We start from the raw sequence: 21,431 nt of genomic DNA, 5'->3' as shown, positions 1-21,431 counted from the left end.
GATAATAGCAAGCCACTCACTTCCCTACCCTGGGCCCCAGTTTCTTCATCTTTATGTGTTTGTATGACACACGTGGTTTTCCTTAAGTGCAATTAAGTGACGTTAGTACATCTGTTTCACAGATAAAGAAACCATGGCTCAAAGAGACTGACCTGATGAAAGTCATTAATTAGTACTAGAGCCAAGCTTTCTGACTCCAAGTTCAGGTTTCTTTCCACCATAACAATAAGACACCCAGAAAATCCCCAAGGTCCTGGTCCTTCCCTCTCCGTGTCATCCCCATGAAGGGGCAGGGATTTTTGCCTGGCTTGCTCCGTGTTCTAATCCTCAGCGTCTACAGCTCTGCCTGGCACATAGGAGGCACTCAATATATATTTGTCGAAGGAAAAAAATAGATGACTACGGACGTGCCACAGTTCGTCCTGTGATTTCCAGCAAGTTACTGCCCCTTTCTGGATTTCTTCTCTGTCCCCGACCCCCGCCCAGTTTCCTTCCCGCGCTTCGTTCGCTCCTCCGGCCACTAGACGGCACTGTCGTAAGGGAACCCCGCCGAGCAGAGAGCTGCGCTCTTCTTGGCCCCGTTGCGCCTTCCCCCGTTGGAGGGCAGCGCGCAAGAAACCGGAAGTGCTGGAGCCACCGCCGCCGCCGCCTTTAAGTGCCGCGTTCACCGCTTCGGTTACCGCCGGCGCCGTAGCCAAGGAGGCCGGTGCCCCCGGGTCGGGAGTGGAGGCCGCGCGGCATGAAGCGGCGCAGGCCCGGTCTTTAGCGCGCGTCAGGACGGTCCGGGCGGGGCCGGGGGGGGAAGGTGCAGTATCCGCCCCCTCTCCTTCCCCTTCGCCCGCTAGGCCTGCGCCCCAGCCCACTCGGGCCTCTCCGCCTCACGGAGGAACCGCCCGGCGCATTCTCCCGGTTAGCCCGCTCTGCGGTTTACCCGGCGCGCCGCCCTGCGCGGGCCACAGCCGGTGGCGGGGCCCCACTTGCCGGAAGAGGAAGCCCAGGCTTTCAGATTCCGAGTCAGCCAACGTTCACTGGGCGCCCCCTGAGCGCTGGGTGCTGGCCTCCGGACTTCCATGTCCGTTATCTTAATTGAGCCTTGCTGGGGTTGGGAGCCGGGTATTGTCCGGGCTTACAGATGAGAAACGGAAGCCCACAGAGGCGAAGGGATTTGCTTAAAGTCCGACTGTGGCAGATCGGATTCGGACTGAGATTTTCTGGTTTCCCAGCTGGTGTTCTTTCTACTGCCCCACTCTAGGTCGATTCCCTCCTTGTTTACTGGCCCCTTCTCATTCTATTTCATCTACCTGGCACAGGATAGGTGCTTTCCTTTCCTTTTTTTTTTTTTTTTCAAACCTCTCCCCTCACACACTTTTCTTCTAAGACTTGGCATCCCCCCAGTCCCCCTTCTTAATATTCTCTGCTACACCTCTCCTCTTCTTCCGCATTCTAGCTTTCAAGATCTTTGCCCACTTTGTGATAATGAACCTCTCAACTAGCTGACGAGTGAAATAGCTAGGCTTCAACGAGGCTTGGGGTGTTTAAGTGGACAGACTGGCGCCTGGATTAAAAATTAAGGAATGACATTTGAGTGGGTCCAAATTCAAGAGGCCTGAGGCTATTTTCTAACCCTACATGCTCTTCTCTGAATGAGGGGCTTAGTGAATGGGAAGGTGTCTTGACATCGTAGTCCGTTGTTGCTGTGTTAGCACAACTTCACTTTTTTCCCTCCATTTGCCACTGAGCCACATCTCTCTCCATCACCTATCTGGGTTCCGAGAGCCCAGAATTAAAACCGATAAAAAAGTGACAGGTATAATCACAGACCCTGCTTTTCTTCTTTTACTAAGCCAGAATTTCAACAAACTTAACACTTCCGTTTCTAGAGAAGTTACCTAGTTCAGTTATTTTCAGAGTATACGTGGAAAGGAAATAAGCCAAAATGGAATGCACTGAAAATGGGTAGTACATTCTTTATCTTGTGAAAATCTTGATGTTAACTGGAAGTTAGTTCTCTCCGCAAAAATGACCTGCTCTGTCGTTCTTAGTGGTTATTCTATTGAGTCTCTTCTGTCTCCAGTCAGCTAAATATGTATTCTGTAAAATAATACAAATTGGTTATTATGTAAAAGGCAGAAGAACAGGACCAGGCACATAGAAATAAATTTTATTATTAATCATCTATCATTTTTGAAGATTTGCAGTAGGCACTGAGTAACCTCACATCTGTATGCCTTTTATACTTTTAAATGTTCTTCCATAATTTATCTTTTAATGTGTCCGGATGTCAGGATTTACACTACCGTTTGGATATTCTTTGGAGTAAATCGGGCTATACATTTCTGAAATAAAATCAGTTTATAATTTTCATAATTAAAATGCAGATACAGAGTAATTCAGGCATTGTATATTATATCAAAAAACATATGCATCAGTTTCAAGTACTATTTGAGACTTTAGGTTTAATCTTTTTGGGCACATACGATCCGTTTTAATAATGATCAACAGCTTTATATCTTATTTCATTATCCTGGTGAGCAGGATTGGATGGTGAGAAAAGGAAAGACTCCTGTGAGAAGAGAGCAGGATGAGCAGAGGGATCTATGCTTGAAGTTGAGTCACTTCAAAAAGATCTCTTTGAATGTGGAAGAGATCTGAACAGATGAAAATACAATCAGGTAGGCACCAGCGAAGGGCCTTAAGTGAAGAGGTAGGTGGGGCAGTGAAATACATGCACTGTGCTAAGAACATGTACTGACCTATTTTCTAATTTCTGCAATTAGAAAACTCGGGTCACATATTTCGAGAATGTATTTGTATGTAAGGTGTTATGGAAATCTGGAAATTAAATCAGTCAGTTACACATTTGTGTAAATTACTAAAATTATGTAATATCAGGTCTAGCCTAGGAAATGCAGGATATACATTGACCATAAAATACAGAATAGTGTCATTTGAACTATAAAGTGTGTGTGTGTGTGTGTGTGTGTGTGTGTGTGTGTGTGTGTATGTAGAGAGTCAGAGAAATAGTGAGTCCAGGGACCTAGTACAATTTAGGAATACCAGATAGTTTTGCTTAAGTGCAAGGTAATGGCAACTTTTATGTAAGAGACATGTCAAAATAATGACTCAAGAAGCTGGGCAGTAAGCTTGGGAAGTCTGTCTGAGCTTCCCTGTTCCATCCCCAAGCTCTATTGTTTCAAGCAGTGGTTTGGAGCTGAAGTTCCAAGTTTAACACAAGGGGAGTTGAGAAGAATGAGCCCAGTTTGTATATCTCCTTGTCTCACCTATCCCTTACTCTGTTAGGAATCAAACTAGATCCATTGACACATTTGATAGAAAACAGACCTCCACCAGCTTTTAGATGGGCAAACAACCACTACTGTCATGTACTGCTACTTAATATCAATATGCTGAATACCAGTTGAGCTAAATGACTTTTCCTCTGTTGAGCTGTTTGGATTTCAATCATTGGAGGTAAATGCCCAGTTGTAATAATATTACAAGTTGTATACCTATAGAACTCTCCAGTAGATTTTCTGGCTGCTCTTGCTACTGTTATATTGAAAACGGTAGTGTAGTTCACTGTAGCCTGAAAAAAGACACAGTATTGTGGCCGTGGCCTCACAGTTCTGTTCCTTTCGAATGCCGTATAGCACACCAGCACACCTGATGGACTAATTCACAACCCATACCTGCTAATGACTTTTTCTCTGTGGTTGGTAGTTTCTACCACGGACTCCTGTTAACCTGTGAAATTAAGGTTTAAAAAAGACATCATGTTAAATATACAGCCATGTATTGATTTTTGTTGTAGAAGTAGTTAATAATTATGTGAATTGGTTGCACAAATGCAATCTAGTTTATCTCCTAAGTCCACATGTTTCGGACATTTATTAGTTCAAAAAGAGCAGGTTGCCCCAGAATGGTTGTTTATGTTGCTCCGTTTTGGTAGCGTTATGAATAATGCATGTCAGAATATCATACAGTGGCTTATAATAACACTTCTTGTTATTTTCTCTGATACTTTGCACCTGTTACATTTAAATATTGAAATAGATAAAGGAAAAAATCATCCTCTTCTGGATTTGTAAAATGAAAGAAACATCATTAGTAGATGAAATCTTAATACTGCTTTGGGGTTGAAGTGGTAAATTGGGTTTGGACTTTTATCAAAATATTGATATTACAAACATTAAATGTTTTGTGCATAAACTACAACTAAAGCCACTTTTTTCTCCTCATTTAATCATAAGAGTAAAAGTTTTATAATCTGTAGTAATAGTCACATAAATTCCTTATAGTATAGAGTTACACAGGGGATCATCAGATAGTGATGTTTAGGCAAGAGCAAAAGGCAAAGAAAAAATGTACCAGCCAGTTAGGTCTTTTGTTGTTTGGAGTCTCATTTAAAAGGAAACAGTATTTATATTATCTTGGGTAAGTGCCCTGGAAAGGTTATTAGAAGTACATTGTTTGCCACAATTTTATAACTGTTCTAATTGGTTGTGATTATTTCTGTTCTCTGAAGAAGTCCACATTTATCAAATGAGTTACTTTTTTTAAGTGCAAAAACACTTAACTCCCTTGGCACATGTAGCTTCACTATTGACATGCTCTTTGAAGGAGCATAGCAGCCAACTGGCATATGGCCCGTTTCCTTCCAGTGTGGGAAAGAAAAAGGAGTTTTGGCAAGAGATACCTAAGGAGAGCCTTTTATAAAAGTTCCCCAAGAGATTTATAGTCAACTGTGAAATAGACATGACCTCAATTTTTTTTTAATCTCATTTTTAAAGAAAAGGGGGAGCTATTGCTTTTCTTACTAAGTTTAATTGCAACTGTACTGAAAAGCATTTTTTCCCCTTTTTTGGGGGGGTTGGGGGGCCCTATCAGACTGTCATTCTGATTAATATAAGAGAAGGCAGACCTGTGAACTTCATGTGCCTTATTTTTCTAGGAAAATGCAACATGGCAGCAGCGATGGAAACAGAACAGCTTGGTGTTGAGATCTTTGAAACTGCAGAGTGTGAGGAGAATATTGAATCACAGGATCGGCCTAAATTGGAGCCGTTTTATGTTGAGCGATATTCCTGGAGTCAGCTTAAAAAGCTGCTTGCTGATACCAGAAAATATCATGGCTACATGATGGCTAAGGCACCACATGATTTTATGTTTGTGAAGAGGAATGATCCAGATGGGCCTCATTCGGACAGGATCTATTACCTTGGTGAGTATGAAGTCATAGTTTCTGAAAGGAAATCCTTTCTTAATTCAAACAGAGGCTAGATGCAATTGGCACTCAAATTTTGGTGAATAAATAAGTGAATGAATCAGTGATGGTTCCACCAAAGGAAAAAAAAAATAATTAGAAGAACTTCAGTTTTGGTGCTGTTTTCATTTTGTTTTGTCCCATTAACTTGATTTTTATTTGCACATAACAAATCATGAATTGATCATGATCTTACTTTCAAAGTAAAGATGCTAGATATTACTTCTTCCTAAAGCTAGTTCAAAATGCCTTTCCTTAGGAATGGTCAGATTAGGAACACATAATAAAACCAGTAGTTTGTTCCCACTCTCAACAGCTACTGCTTTCATTTTTTTAAACCAAGGCTGGTTTTGGTCTCTTCTTCCTGAGCCCATTCACTCCAGGTTTAAGGTCTGTCTTCATTAAATGTACGATACCACTGATTGACATTTTTGTTTCTTTGTTTGTTTATGCACCTTAAATCCTTTACTAAGATGTTGTGGTAAAAGGAATAGGTAGTAAATCCTGAACAACTATCACGCTTAGGCACAGCTTAGTACTGAAAGAAATGACTAACCTAGCACGTATATAGACACAGGGCAGTGGATAAAGAGCTAGTCTTGGAATCAGAAGCCTAGGCTCTGGTATCAGCTCTTTGCTGACTTGTTTACCCTGTGGGTCTCAATTTCCTCATCTATCAAATGAGGGTTAATGTCTATCTCATAGGATTGTCTTAAGTATTAAACATTTTACATGAAAACATTTCCAACTTAAATAAATACTAAGAAACACAATACTGTTCTTGTACAGCCAAACCAAGTTTTATTGTTTGGCTATGGCTAGTTTGAGGAAGGAAACTAAAAAGGGAAAGAAAAAAAATTTGTAGACCCCATTCCCATCCCCCAAGCAGCTGTCTTCATTACAGTATTATTTTTTAGGATTGGAAATAATAGTTGTAAATTATAGTATGCTGCCTAGCATTCACCAACTGGTAATTATTATTTGTATTAGCTTAAGTCCCAAAGGCCTATTCATTAATTGTCGCTCATTGAACACATTTATTGAGAGATGATGCTAAAATATTTAGGTAAGTCATCTGAGTAGGAAATATATATATATCTTTCTCAAGAAACTTATGCTATGTTTTTTTTCGGAGGCAGAAAGTCAGACTTTCCTCAGATTGGAGAAGCAATATAAGAAAAGCCCATCCATACTTGCTAAATCAGGCAGCTTGGTTGGAAGAGAGTTTGGGCACAGTTAGGGGGGGAACCCTTATATTTAGTATAATAGTTAAAAATTATAGCCATACCATCCATAATTCTTAACTATAAACAAATGTCTCACAAAAATGTTTATGAAATAACCATTAAAACTGCTTAAAGAAAGGGATTTCACTCCCAGTACAATAGTTGAAATGGAATCACAAGCCCATAAATTTTGGAGTTTCCTTCCTGTAGTCACGCTATTTTATTTTCCTAACCCAGAGACTGAAGGGAATGAACGGTTGTTAGAATAAGGAAGAAAGGATGTGAGAGACGGGAACACTGGAGGAACTGAGGCCTGAGTTGAGTCCCACAGCTAGGGGTTGGGTGGGAAAGGAAGGGCTGAATAGCCAGAGACGTGTCTGAGGGCCGACCTGCTAATGTGCCTTTGTTTATTAAGTTTTTAAAAATAGGCTTTCTCCCCTCCTCTAAAGCTGTTTGACATTTTTTTTTTTAAAGAGATATTCTCTGCATGAGTCCGCATTAGTAATTATAGGTTCATTTTTTTTAAGCAACTCCAGAGTATTCCATTATATAACTGTGCCATCTTTTACTTAACCAGCCCTCTAATAATGGGCATTTAGGTTTTTCTATTTTGGTATTAACAAAAAATGAGGGAGCAGATATCACTGTATTAGATCATTTTTGTACATGTGTGAATTTACTTAATAGGACTAATTCCAAAGAGTGGAATTATTGGGACAAAAGGTGTACAGATTCTGAATTTTTATTGATATTGCCAAATTGCCCCTCCATTGAGGTTATAGAGTTTACATCCCTGCCAGCATTGTCTCAGAGTATGTATTTCTCTACACCTGTACCAATAGTGAGTAATAAACCTTCTTTTTATCTTTCCCAGTCTGATTGGTGAACAGCAGTTCCTCACTGTAATTTTTTTTTTAATTATTATTGTTTTTTTAATTGACATATTAGTTTCATGTGTACAACATAATGATTTGATATTTATATACATTGTGAAGTGACCACTACAGTAAGTCTAGTTAACATCTGTCACCATACATATAGTTAATAAAAAATTTTCTTTTCTTGTGATGAGAACGTTTAAGATTTATTCTCTTAGCAACTTTCAAATATGCAATATAGTATTGCTCTACATTATATCCCCATATTTCATTGTAGTTTTAATTTTCTTATGAGTGAGGTTGAGCATCCTTTCCCATATTTACAAGGCGTTTGTATTTCTTTTTCTGTGACTGATGTGTTTGTAATCATTGTCTATTTTTTATTGGGTTGTGGGTGCTTTTCTTGTTGACATAAAGCACTTTTTTGTACAAGAAGGGAATTAACGCATTGTAGTATTTTTCCCTGAGATTTAATGTCTTTTGCCTTTAGTGCCTTTTGCCCTTCTGTAGAAATCTGATTTTTTTTTTTTTTGGTAGTTAAATGTTTACTTTTTATGTAGTTTTGCATCACATCTAGAAAGGCTTTCTCAGCTCCAAATTATATTTTTTGAAATCTTTATTTACTTTGGACTTCATTTTGTTCCACTGATCTGTCTGTCAAATCAAGTGCCAATGTTATGCTGCTGTTACTATTATTATTTTTATCGTAACTTTAGATGTTTTACTATTTTATAGTACTAGTCACCCTTCATCACTCTTTTTCATAGTTTTCTTGATTATTTTTGTTTGCTTGTTTTTCTGTGAGAACTTAAAATTAGATTAGAGCTCCTTTCTCCCAATCCTATTTATGCTGTTTTAGGATTACATTATATTTATAGATGAAGTTAGGAAAATTGACAATCTTTATAAAATATTGAGCTTTTCAAGAAAGTTGTATGCCATTTCATTTGCTCAAGTCTTTTATATCCATCTGAATATTAATATTTTTCCATGTAAATCTGTTGTTTCAGAAATTTTAATATATATCGTACACCAATAAATAGTGTGTCAACAGGAAAGAAACAATGGGAAAAGGTCATTTTGTGTTTATACAGAACTGGTGTGTGTGTACATAGAATGCGTTGGAAATTTTTATTGGTCAAGGTTGAAGCCAAGGAAGGCATTATGGAACAAGGAGCAGTTTCAAGAGGGGCATTTGAAGTGATTGTGGATGGCTCTCATTTGAGGATAGATGAGAACCAGCTTTTTCATATTTGCAGGTTGAAAGCTCTTAGAAGGAAAAGGCTTAAGGAGGTTATGATCATATTTTGTAAGATTATGAATGGTATGGATAAGTGACTACAGTCTTAAGAATTATGTAAGAAAGTAACTGTGGAATGTACAAAATAGATCTAAGACAAAACTAAGTGCTGAAGTAAATATCAGCTGATACCTGACTTTTTACTCCAAAAGGCAACACAAACTAAGAAAGGTTTAAGAAAAGTTTAGCATAATAAAGGGATAAAGGAATCTGTAGGTATTTGGGGAGTCATCCCCCACCTTTGCAAGGGTTAGCATGGAAGTTACCATGCCCTTCCACAGACTGCCTTCTCTGCCATTATCAGAAACACAAGGCTGAGGATTTGTTCCACTAGAGAGGGAGTTTTTGTTCTTCCTGTGTGATTTATTTTCTCTTTCCTTCACTGTCCCCTAGCTTTTTTGGAAGTGATACCTTTCTAGCACCTTTTAGAGTAGAAGGACTTTGTTTTACTTTGAGTTTTCTTTGGTTCACCTCTTCATAACCATGTTGTATTTCTATTACTTCTCTTTGGTATGTAGTTTATTCTACACTGCTGTGATCTTCCCATTCAGTTATTGTATGATTTCACAGAATAGACCTATCTTCTACTTAGTGTAGACCTCTTTCTTTCACAATTCTCGAATAAAGGATAAAGAGACTTTTAACAAATCAGATATCGGATTCTGTGTTGTTTTAATATGAATGTACTTTCATTTGAAACTTATTAGTGATTATAGTGGTAGAACATTTATAGTGAAGAAGAACTCAAATTGTTAGACCTATGTATATTTCTAAGTAAATACTTTAAATGATTCATAAAAAGAAGAAGCTTGGTAGTCTGAAGTTGTCACAAAGTACCCCCGTTTGTAATCTAATGAGTCTATTGCCAACTTGTAAGACACTAACAATTTAAAAAAAAAAACAAAAAAACTAAAAGTAACACTTACCCTTACATCATCTTATACACTTTTATGTTTGTTTTGAGAGGGACTAAAATTTGAATATCAAAAGGAAACCTGAGGATTTTTCTGGGAGCCTGGGTTTTATTGAAGAAAATTACTGTGGCATATGGCATGTGCATCTCCTACTTGTTAACATTCATTATAGGTCTCATAGAGTACAAAATTTTGCAGTATATAGAAGGCATTATATACTTACTACTACAATTGTGGTAGATTGCTATTTTTTAAAATAACAAAAAATGATTGTTTTCTTTTGTAGCTATGTCTGGTGAGAACAGAGAAAATACACTGTTTTATTCTGAAATTCCCAAAACCATCAACAGAGCAGCAGTCTTAATGCTCTCTTGGAAGCCTCTTTTGGATCTTTTTCAGGTAGGGTTTAACATTGTTATTCCTATGGTTTTGTGTATGTTTTTAGATACTGCGTTTGTTTAGGGACAGAAATTCAGTTGGGGTTTTATATTTGAAGTAGATATGAATCAAGAGGAATTAAAACATTTTTATGTTTTTGCATGTCTGACCCTGAAATTTCGTTTAATTCTCAATATCTGAAACTAGGGATAGTAGATAATACAATTCAGATTTTTTTTTTTTTTTGGCCGCCCAGTACGGCGTGGCATGTGGGATCTTAGTTCCCTGACCAGGGATCAACCTGTGTCCACTGCAGTGGAAGGGCGGAGTCTTAAACACTGGACCGCCAGGGAAGTCCCCAGATTTTTTTTGGACTACCTTTCTCCCTGTTTAACCATCTTTCCCTTCTACAAACTTGCTAGTTATGTAGTTCTCACATTTTGGTGGGAGAGTTGTTCACATAAAAGAAGTAATGTATATTTCCAGAAAGCTTTTTATTCAAATCTATAAATTGAATTTGTAGTTCTCATATTTAGTAACAGTACTAATGTAAGGGTTAAATAAAGGTACTAAGTTCAGTTTTTGTTTCTAAATAGCATAATTCAATTTATGTAAAATCAAAGGTTAGGTTTTTTTTTTTTTTTCCTTCAATATTTTGTCTTTAGACAATATGTAAATGGTTCAAAACATCCCAAGAACAAGATGATAGTTTGGGTGTGATTGTTTGCCTTTTTAGTTCTCATTTATTATTTTTACATTGAATATTGAGTAGAATATTTGGACTAAATGAACTAAAATGTGATATCTCTCTTAGGAAGTAAAAAAAAAAAAAAAAAACTTCCATGACAACTAATCATTTTGACTGCAACTATTTATCAGGGATGTTGTTTCTTACATTGGTTTGTGACTTTTCTTTAAAACAAAAAAATTCCTTATTCTAAGAACAGTGTGTTGAACTGAAATAATGGTGGTTTTCTCATGGAAAACATTGCAAATTAGTGAGTCAGAGTTGTTTTTTTTTTTTAAAGCTTTATTATGGAAAATTTCAAACCATACAAAAGTAGAATCCTATGCAAACTAGTTTTGACAATTATCAGATCTTTGCCATCGGTGTTTCACTGTAGCCTTACCAGTCCTCCCTCACAATCCCTACCCCTACTTCTCAGATTATTATTTTTTTTTTTTAGAGAGAGTTGGCATTCTTATTTATTTATTTATTTCGTTGTGCCAGGTCTTAGTTGCAGCTCGCCAGCTCCTTAGTTGCAGCACATGGACTCCTTAGTTGTGGCAGGTGGGCTCCTTAGTTGTGGCTCCAGGACTCCTTAATTGCGGCTTGCTAGCTCCTTAGTTGTGGCATGAGAACTCTTAGTTGTGGCATGCATGTGGGATCTAGTTCCCTGGCCAGGGATTGAACCCGGGCCCCCTGCATTAGGAGCGCAGAGTCTTATCCACTGCACCACCGGTGAAGTCCCACATCTCGGATTATTTTTAAAGAGTTCCCAAATATGTCATTTCACTCCTACATAAGTCAGTATGTATCTCTAAAGTATATAGATTCTTTTTAGACATCATCACATCTTAAAAAATCATTGATCATTTCTTCATATAAAATATTCAAATTTCCCTGATTTTTAAATTTCTCTTTTTTTACACTTGATTTGTTAAATCAGAATCTAAGTAAGGTTCATATATTACAATTGATTGATAGGTTTCTTAAGTTTCTCTTACTTTTAATCTATTGCTTTCCTTTCCATCCTTTTTTCCCCCACTGCAGTTTATCTATTGAAGAAAGAGGATCTGTTTTGCTGATTGTATTCCTGTGGTGTTATTTGATATGTTCTTCAGTCTCCTATATTCTCTGTAAATATAAATAGGTAGTCAGATCTCGAAGCTTCATTAGACCCAGGTTTCCTCTTTTTTTCTCCCCCAATAATACTTACAGATCAAAAGAATTGAAAGCAGGGTCTTGAACAAATAATCCTACACCCATATCCATAGCAGCATTATTCACAATAGGCAAAAGGTGGAAGTAACCCAAGTGTCCATGGACAGATGAATAAATAAACAAAATGTGGCATATGTTGGGTTGGCCAAAAAGTTCGTTCAGGTTTTTCCAGAACATCTTTTTTTAAATAAATTTATTTATTTATTTATTTATTATTTATTTATTTTTGGCTGTGTTGGGTCTTCATTGCTGTGCGCAGGCTTTCTCTAGTTGCAGTGAATGGGGGCTACTCTTCGTTGCGGTGCGTGGGCTTCTCATTGCGGTGGCTTCTCTTGTTGCGGAGCATGGGCTCTAGGCGTGTGGGCTTCAGGAGTTGTGGCACGTGGGCTCAGTAGTTGTGGCTTGTGGGCTCTAGAGCGCAGGCTTGGTAGTTGTGGCTCATGGGCTTAGTTGCTCTGTGGCATGTGGGATCTTCCCAGACCAGGGCTCGAACCCATGTCCCCTGCAGTGGCAGGTGGATGCTTAACCACTGTGCCACCAGGGAAGTCCCTCCATAACATCTCATGGAAAAATCTGAACTAACTTTTTGGCCAACCCAATACACGTGATGGAATATTATATGGCCTTAAAAAAGAAGGAAATTGTGACACGTGTTGCAGCATTGTTGAACCATGAAGATATCATGATAAGTAAAATAAGCCAGTCACAAAAGGACAAATACTGTCTGATTCCACTTATATGGGGTGCCTAAAGTAGTCAAATAGACTACTAGAATGGTGGTTGCCAGAGGCTAGGGGAAGGAAAAATGAAGAGTTGCTGTTTAATGAGTTTAATGGGTATAGAGTTTCAGTTTTGCAAAATGGCAGAGTTCTGGAGATGGGTTGCACAGCAGTGTGAGTATAGTTAACAGTAGTGAATGGTACACTTAAAAATTGTTAAGATAGTAAGTTTTATGTTATATATATTTTACCACAATTAAAAAAATAATATTTCATAGACAATGTTGTATGCCTCCATCAAAAGTCATATAGAGCCTTATTTATCTTCTTGTGATGATAGCACCCTTTGATCATTACCTAGATCCATTATAAAACAGTGAAATTTTATCATTCCTTCTTCATTTATTAACTGAAAAACTTCTATAAAGAGAAAACTGCTGTTCAACAACTATTCAGTTATTCTGAGTTCTAGATCACAATAGAAAGGCAGGATGTTTCTTTTCCTTTATTTCCCATTTTTCAAATAATCTATGTTCTACAGTCTTATATACGTGATCAGTTAGGGGTTTTGGAGGGTATTTTGTTTTGTATCTTTATAAACTTACAGTGTAAACCTGTTTGGTATCTTTTGATGCATTAACAGTTATTATTCTTATTGTACAAATGTCTTATTTTTGGCTGTTGGAATCCTTTTCAACTTGACATGTCAAATCCTTTTGACATGACCCTGGTAATAGTTGATAGTGCTCTTGCTTTCTGCTGTGAAGATGTGTCATGATCATCTTTCACATTGCTTATCCCATGCTTAGAATCAGCCATTTCTCTCTAGTTCCTTTAGGGGAAAGTGATGTTAAGAGACCATGATCTGGGTCTCTTAGAGATGCTTATTATTATTGTGTTGTTAATTGTTTCTAGGTCTTTTTATTGGGCAAACTAAGGAATACATACATTGTGTGCGTGTGTGTGTGTGTGTGTGTGTGTGTGTGTGTGTGTGTGTGTGTTTGGGTGTGTGTGTTTGAAATGTACAGATCACCATGAAGTCATATCAATTCAGATAAGATATAAGGTCAGACTGATATATCCAGTTAAGATATTACACTACAGGATTTTTCTTTAACCTCATTTATCCTACATACGAATTTTCTTTCTCTGGTGCCAAAGGTCCTGTTTTAAACAACAGTATAATTACTCATTTGCTTTACTCCATACTACACCCAAAACAGTTTTAAAATAACAAATGAATCAGTGCTGATTACTTAACAGTAACTTGGAATTGGTCTTCTTTGTGTGGTCATGCTATCAGTTCTATACAATTAGATTCATTTGCTTCATTTTGTTTTCAAGTGTTAGGAATTCCTTTGTTTTTAATTTAATTTTGGTAGAAAATAGTTATATGGTTCCAAAGTCAGATCTACAAAACCAGAAGTATTCAGAGAAGCTCTCCGTCTCCTCTACCCTATTTCTCCCCCTCTCCTTCTAGATAATCTTTGTGTTTTTAAATGGCTTATCCTTCTTTTTTTAAAAATATAAGCGACTACATAGATATTCCTATCCCCCATTAGATAAATAGTAACATACAGTATACATTTTCTCCACCTTGCAATTTTCAAATAACAATGTATCCTTCAAATCACTCAGTAAGAATATATAGTCAGTCCTCCATATTCACAGGTTCAGCATCCTTGGATGCAGAGGGCCAGCTGTCCTAAACCATTTTATAGTCTGAGGGACTTGAGCCTCCACAGATTTTGGTATCCATGGGGGTGGGGGGTGTCCTAGAACCAATCCCCCACAGATTCTGAGGGACAACTGTATACATAATCTTTATTTCTTTTTACATCTGTGTTGTGTTGTACAGACAAATCATGTTAACCAGTTCCCTCTTGATGGACATTTTAGTTATTTTCAATCTTTGTATTACACATAGTAGTGCAGTAAAATGGCTTGGGCTTTTTACATGTTTGCCAGTGTATGTTTAAGCTAGATTCTTAGAACTGAAATCACTGGACCAAAATGTATATGGTTTTGTAATTTTGCTAGATATTATCAAATTTTCTTCCATAGGAGCTGTGCCATTTTGAATTTCCATCAGTAAGGTATAAGTGTGCCAGTTTTCCCAGAGACTCTCCAACACAGTATGTGGTCAAACATTTGGATTTTTTGCCAATCTGATAGATAGAAATGGTATCCCAGTGTAGTTTAATTTGCTTTTCTTTTATAGGCAAAGTTGATCATCTTTTATCTCTAACCCATTTTTCTGTGGAGTGATTGGTCTTTTTCTTCATTTTTAGGAGCCTTTTATATACTGGAGATATTAACCCTTTGTCTGTGATATAGTTTCAGATATTTGCCTGAAGTTGTAATTTGTGTTTTTACTTTCTTTATGGTGTGTGCGTGTGTGTACACACGCCATGTGGAAGATTTTTGTGTAATAAAATTTATCCATCTTTTTGGTATTGCTTCAAGAATTTGTGTCTTCTGTCATAGGACAGATTTTCTACACCCAAGTTATAAAATAATTTACCCATGTTTTCATCCAGTGCTTTATATGGTTTCTTATATGGTTTCATGTTTTAAAGCTTTACTGAGGTATAATTGGCATATAAAAAGTTGCAAATATTAAAGTGTACAATTTGATGGATTTGGAGGTACATATGATGTACCTGTGAAACCCTTACCTCAGTCATTACCCTCAAAAGTTTCCTTGTACTGGTTTGTATTCTCCCCTACCCACCCATTCAGTGGTACAGGCAACCAATGTACCAGTCTTGCACAGTCCTTCATAAGATTTATCTGTAGTATTTCATATTTCTTTATTCTATTGTAAATGGCTTTGTTTTCTAATTTCAATTTCTGGTTGATCATTGCTAGTATTTTTCTTTAACTCTCTAAGTGCTTTCTCACTTTTTTTTTTTTTTTTAATTGTAGTTGATTTACAATGTTGTGTTAGTTTCTGGTGTACAGCAGAGTGATATATATAAATATATATATGTATATATATATTCTTTTTTAGATTCTTTTCCTTTAGAGTTTATTACAGGATACTGAATATAGTTCCCTGTGCTATACAGCAGGACCTTGTTGTTTATCTATTTTATATATAGTAGTTTGTATCTGCTAATCCCAAACTCCTAATTTATCCCTCCCCCACCTTTCCCCTTTGGTAACCATGAGTTTGTTTTCTATGTCTGTGAGTCTCTTTCTGTTTTGTAAATAAGCTCATTTGTATCATTTTTTTTATATTCCATGTATAAGTGATATCATATGATATTTGTCTTTCTCTGTACTTCACTAGTGTGATCATCTCTCAGTCCATTCATGTTGCTGCAAGTGGCATTATTTCATTCTTTTTTTTATGGCTGAGTGGTATTCCATTCTGTGATGTATGTATATCACATCTTCTTTATCCATTCATGTGTTAATGGACATTTAGGTTGCTTCTATGTCTTGGCTGTTGTAAATAGTGCTGCTGTGAAAAGGGTTTTTCTTTTTTAATTTGTTAATATGGTAAAACAAAACATCACTTGATTGTTGAGTGTTAAACCAATCTTGCATTCCTGGGATAAAGCCCACTTGGTTCTAATTTATTATCCTTTTAAATATTGTTGGATTCAATCTGCTAATATTTTGTTTAGTTTTTTTAATATCTATGTTCATGAGGAATATTGGTCTGTAGTGTTCTTTTCTTGTAATTTGTCTGATTTTGGAAATAGTGTTATGCTAGCCAAGGAATAAGTTGGGAGTTATTTCCTCTTTTTTAATTTTCTAGAATTTGTTTGGTAGAATTCACCAGTGAAGCCATCTGGACCTGTAATTTTCTTTGTGGAAAGGTTTTTAACTACAAATTCAATTTCTTCCTTAGATGTAGTGCTATTCATATCATGTATTTCTTTTTGAGAAAACTTTGGTTGTTTGTGTCTATTAAGAAATGTTTCCATTTCATCTAAGTAATCAAATTTATTGGCATAAGTTTCATAATATTCCCTAATCTTTTCAATGTCTGTAAGAATCTTTGGTGATGTCCCTCTCTTATTCCTGATATTTTGTGTAATTTGTGTCTTCTCCACTCCCAGCCTTTTTTTTTTTCTGATCAGTCTGGCTAAGGGTTTATCAGTTTGGTTTCATTTATTTTTCTCTGTCGTTTTGTTTTTTTCTATTTCATCATTTTATGCTCTAAACTTTATTAATTCTTTTCTTCTGCTTACTTTGGATTTTGTTTGTTCTCCTTTTTCTAGTTTCATAACGTGGTAGCTGAGGTCACTAGTCTGAGACCTTTCTTCTTTTCTTATATAGGCACTTAATGTTATAAATTTCCCATTAAGTACCACATTAGCTGTAGCACATACATTTTGATATGTTGTATTTCCATTTTCATTTAGTTCAAAACACTTCCTATTTCCCTTTAACCCATAAGTTATTTAGAAGTGTACTATATAGTTTCCAAATATTAGCATATTTTTCAGAAATTTGATTTCTAATTTAATTCCACTGTGATCCAAGAACATACTTTGTATGACTTAAATCTTTTCAATTTTTTAAGTCTTGTTTTATGGCCCTGAATGTGGTCCATCCTTGTACGTATTCTGTGTTCACTTGAAAGGAATATATGTTCTGTTTTTGTTGGGTCTATAAATGACCATTAGATCAAATTGGTTTATTGTACTGTTAAAGTCTTCTATGTCTTTACTGATTTTCTATTTGTTCTATCAGTTATTGAGAGAGAATGTTGAAATCTCCAACCATAATTGTAGATTTGACTGTTTCTCATTGCAATTCTATTAGTTTTTCCTTTAGTATATATTTTGAAGCTATGTTATTAGGTGTATAAGTGGATAGGATTGTTATATCCTATTCGTAAATCTACTGCTTTCTTGGTTTGAAATGACCTTCTTTATTTCTAGCAATATTCTTTACTCTGAAGTTTACTTTGATGTTAATATAGTCCCTCTAGCTTCCTTTTGATTACTGTTAGCATAGAATAAGCTTTTCCATTAAAAAAATTTTTTTACTGGCTTTGTTGAGATATAATTCAAATACCATACAATCCACTCATTCAAAGTATACAATTCAATGGTTTTTAAGTGTATTCAGAGGGTTGTGTCACCATCATCACCATCTAATTTTAGAACTTTTTGTCATCTGCAAAAGAAACCCATTAGCAGTCATTCCCCATCCTTTCACCCTCTCTACCCCCAGGCCAAGGCAACCACTAATCTACTTTGAGTCTCTATAGGTTTGCCTATTCTGAACATTTCATATAAATGGAATTGTATAATATGTGGGCCTTCATGACTGGTTTCTTTCTCTTAGTATTTTCTGGATTCATTCACACTATAGCAGATAATAGTGTTTCGTTTATTTTTATAACTGAATAATAGTCCATTGTATGGCTAGACTACATCTTATTTATCCGTCAGTTTATGGATAAAGTTGGGTTGTTTCAGCTTTGGGGCTTATATGAATAAGGCTGCTTTTAACATTCAAATGTAAGATTTTGTGTAGATTTGTTTTCAGTTCTCTTGGGTATATATCTAGGAGTGGAATTACTGGGTTATGTGGTAACTCTGTGTTTACATTTTTAAGGAACTGCTAAATTGCTTTCCACGGCAGCTGCATCATTTTACATTCCCACCAGCTATGTATAAGGGTTCTAATTTCCTACATCCTCACCAACACTTGTTGTTGTCCATTTTGATTATAGCCATCCTAGTGGATGTGAAGTGATATCTCATTGTTATTTAATTCACATTTCCCTAATGACCAGTAATGCTGACCATTTTTTCATGTGTTTATGGGCCATTTGTGTACCTTCTTTAAAGAAATGTCTGGGGAGGGCTTCCCTGGTGGCGTAGTGGTTAAGAATCCACCTGCTAGTGCAGGGGACACGGGTTCGAGCCCTGGTCTGGGAAGATCCCACAGGCCGTGGAGCAGCTAAGCCCGTGCGCTGCAACAACTGAGCCTGCGCTGTAGAACCCGCAAGCCACAACTACTGAGCCCACGTGCCACAACTACTGAAGCCCGCGCACCTAGAGCCCATGCTCCACAACAAGAGAAGCCACAACAGTGAGAAGCCTGAGCACCGCAACGAAGGGTAGCCCCAGCTTGCTGCAACTAGAAGGAAGCCCGCATGCAGCAACAAAGACCCAAAGCAGCCAAAAATAAATAAATAAAATTAATTAATTAATTTTTAAAAAAAGAAAAGAAATGTCTGGGGAATTCCCTGGTGATCCAGTGGTTAGGACTCTGCACTTCCACTGCAGGGAGCCCGGGTTTGATCCCTGGTCGGGGAACTAAGGTTTGGCAAGCTGCATGACAAGGCCTTAAAAAAAAAAAAAAGGTCTGTGCAAGTCCTTTGCCATTTTAAATTGGGTCTTTTTAATGTTGAATTGTAAGAGTTCTTTATGTATTCTTGATACTGGACTTTTCTTTTCTCCCATTCTGTGGGTTGTCTTTTTATCTTTTTCTTTAATTGCAGTAATCATTAATTTATTAGTAGAAAATCAGCCATAATTACCTTTAGCAAGTATTTAATCCTATAATCATTAATTTAAATCTATACATTTAAACACATTTTGATCTCTCCTGTATCGAGATAAGACATTTTTGTGACTTCCCCTTTTTTCTATTCTTCATTTACCTTACTCTTAAGTTCTTATACCTTCATTTAAAAAAATTGTGGACATAATACACATAATATAAAATATATCATCTTAACCATTTTTGAGTGTACATTAGTACATCAGTGGCATTAAGTACATTCACATTGTCGCAAGCATCACCACCATCCATCCACAGAACTCTTTTTTGTCTTGCAAAACTGTAATACTGTACTCATTAAACAATAACTTCCCATTACCTCTCTGCCAAGCCCCTGGCAACCACCATTCTACTTTCTGTTCCTATGAGTATGACTACTCCAGGTGCCTCATAGAAGTAGAATCATACAGTATTTGTCCTTTTGTGACTGGCTTATTTCACTTAGCATAATGTCCTTAAGGTTTATGCATGTTGTAGCATATGTCAGAATGCTAAATAATATTCTATTGTATGTATATACCACATCTTGTTTGTTTATTCATCCATTAATAGACACTTGAATTGCTTCTACCTTTTGGCTGTTATAAATAATGCTCCTATGAACATGGGTATACAAATATCTTTTCATGTCCCTGCTTTCGATTCTTTTAGGTATATACTCAGGTGGAATTGCTGGATCATATGATAATTACATTTTCATATTTTTGTGGAACTGCCATACTATTTTCCACGCACCATTTTACATTCACACTAGCAGTGCACAAGAGTTCCAATTTCTCCACATCCTTGCCAACACTTACTATTTTCTGGCTTTTTGATAGGAGCCATCCTAATGAGTATGAGGTAGTATCTCATTGTGGTTCGATTTGCTTTTCCTTAATGATTAGTGATATTGAGCATCTTTTCATGTACTTATTGGCCATTTGTATATCTTCTTTGGAGAAATGTCTAATCAAGTCTTTTGCCCACTTTGTTAATCAGGTTGTTTGCAGTTTTTGTTGTTTACTTTCTTGATAATGTCCTGTTGTTTGAATAGGGACCACCAAAAGGATATGTCCAAGTCCTAAAGGTGTCTGTGAATGTGATCTTGTTTAGAAATAGGGTTTTTGCAGATGTAATTAAGTATCTCAAGATGAAATAATTCTGGATTTAGGGTGGGCCCTAAATACAATCATTGATGTTCTTATAAGAGAAAGGAAAGGGAGATTTGAGACAGGAGGTGAAAGCCATGTGAAGAGTAGGCAGAGATTAGAGTTATAGTGCCATAAGCCAAGGAATCCCTGGAGCCACCAGAAGCTGGAAGAGGCAAGGAAGTATTCTCCCCTAGAGCCTTTGGAGGAAGTCTGGCCCTGCTGACACCTTAATTTTGGGCTTCTGCCTTCAAAACTGTGAGAGAATAAATGTCTTTTGTTTTCAGCCACCAAGTTTGTAGTAATTTGTTAACAACAGCCCTAGGAAACTAATACAAGTCCTTTGCCACACAAAGTTTTTAAATTTTGATGAAGTCCAGTCGATCTATTTTTTCATTGATTGCTTGTGCTTTTAGTGTCATACTTAAGGAACTTGCTTAATCCAATATCACACAGATTTCCATCTATGTTTTATTATATAAGACTTTTATAGTTTTAGCCCTTACATTTAGATCTTTGATCTATTTTGAGTTAATTTTTGTGTATAGTGTGAGATAGGAGGCCGAATTAATTCTTTTACATGTGGAATCCAGTTGTCCTAGCACCATTTGTTGAAAGGCTATTCTTTCCCCTTGGAGTGGTCTTAGCACCTTTGTTGAAAATCAGTTGACCATAAATGTATGGATCTATTCCTGGACTCTCAATTGTATTCCACTGGCCTATTTATCTATTCATATGCCAGTATCATGCTCTCTTGATTAATGTGGCTACATTGTACTAACTTTTGAAATTGGAAAATGTGAGGGTTTTTTTCAAGATTATCTTGAAATTCCATATGAATATTATTAGCATCAGCTTATCCATATCTGGAAAGAAGGCAGTTGGAACTTTGATAGGCATTCTAATGAATCTCTAGATTAATTTGGGGTCTACTTCCATCTTTATTATCTTCAGTCTGTGGACATGGGATGTCTTTCCATTTATTTAGATTTTTTTAAATTTCTTTAAATAGTATTTACAGTGTTCTGTATACAAGTCTTGCACTTCTTTGGTTAAATTTATTTCTAAGTACTTATTCTTTTTGATGAAGTTTTTTTTTTTTTTTTTTTTTTTAAGAAATTCACGTTCTTTTATTTATTTA

At 36.5% G+C, this 21,431-nt stretch overlaps 1 protein-coding gene across 8 annotated transcripts in view; it reads left to right on the top strand.

The window, feature by feature from the left end:
* The first annotated feature begins 595 nt into the window (after nucleotides 1-595).
* DPP8 (dipeptidyl peptidase 8) overlaps nucleotides 596-21,431 on the top strand; it is a 62,173-nt gene continuing 41,337 nt past the window's right edge. For 3 of the 8 annotated variants that reach the window (XM_082383298.1, XM_082383302.1, XM_082383304.1), the window contains exons 1-3: nucleotides 597-2,672; nucleotides 4,952-5,221; nucleotides 9,868-9,980. In XM_082383298.1, coding sequence (XP_082239424.1) covers nucleotides 2,636-2,672; nucleotides 4,952-5,221; nucleotides 9,868-9,980 — 420 coding nt within the window. In that variant the 5' untranslated portion in view covers nucleotides 597-2,635. Of the gene's footprint in view, nucleotides 2,673-4,951; nucleotides 5,222-9,867; nucleotides 9,981-21,431 lie in introns of all 8 variants that reach the window. The other 5 variants (XM_082383303.1, XM_082383305.1, XM_082383299.1 and 2 more) reach the window with 4 other exon arrangements.

The sequence above is a fragment of the Balaenoptera borealis genome (genome assembly GCF_965194805.1).
Source record: "Balaenoptera borealis genome assembly, chromosome: 3".
NCBI classification, from domain to species: Eukaryota; Metazoa; Chordata; class Mammalia; order Artiodactyla; family Balaenopteridae; genus Balaenoptera; species Balaenoptera borealis.
This window is presented reverse-complemented; position numbering and strand designations above follow the sequence as displayed.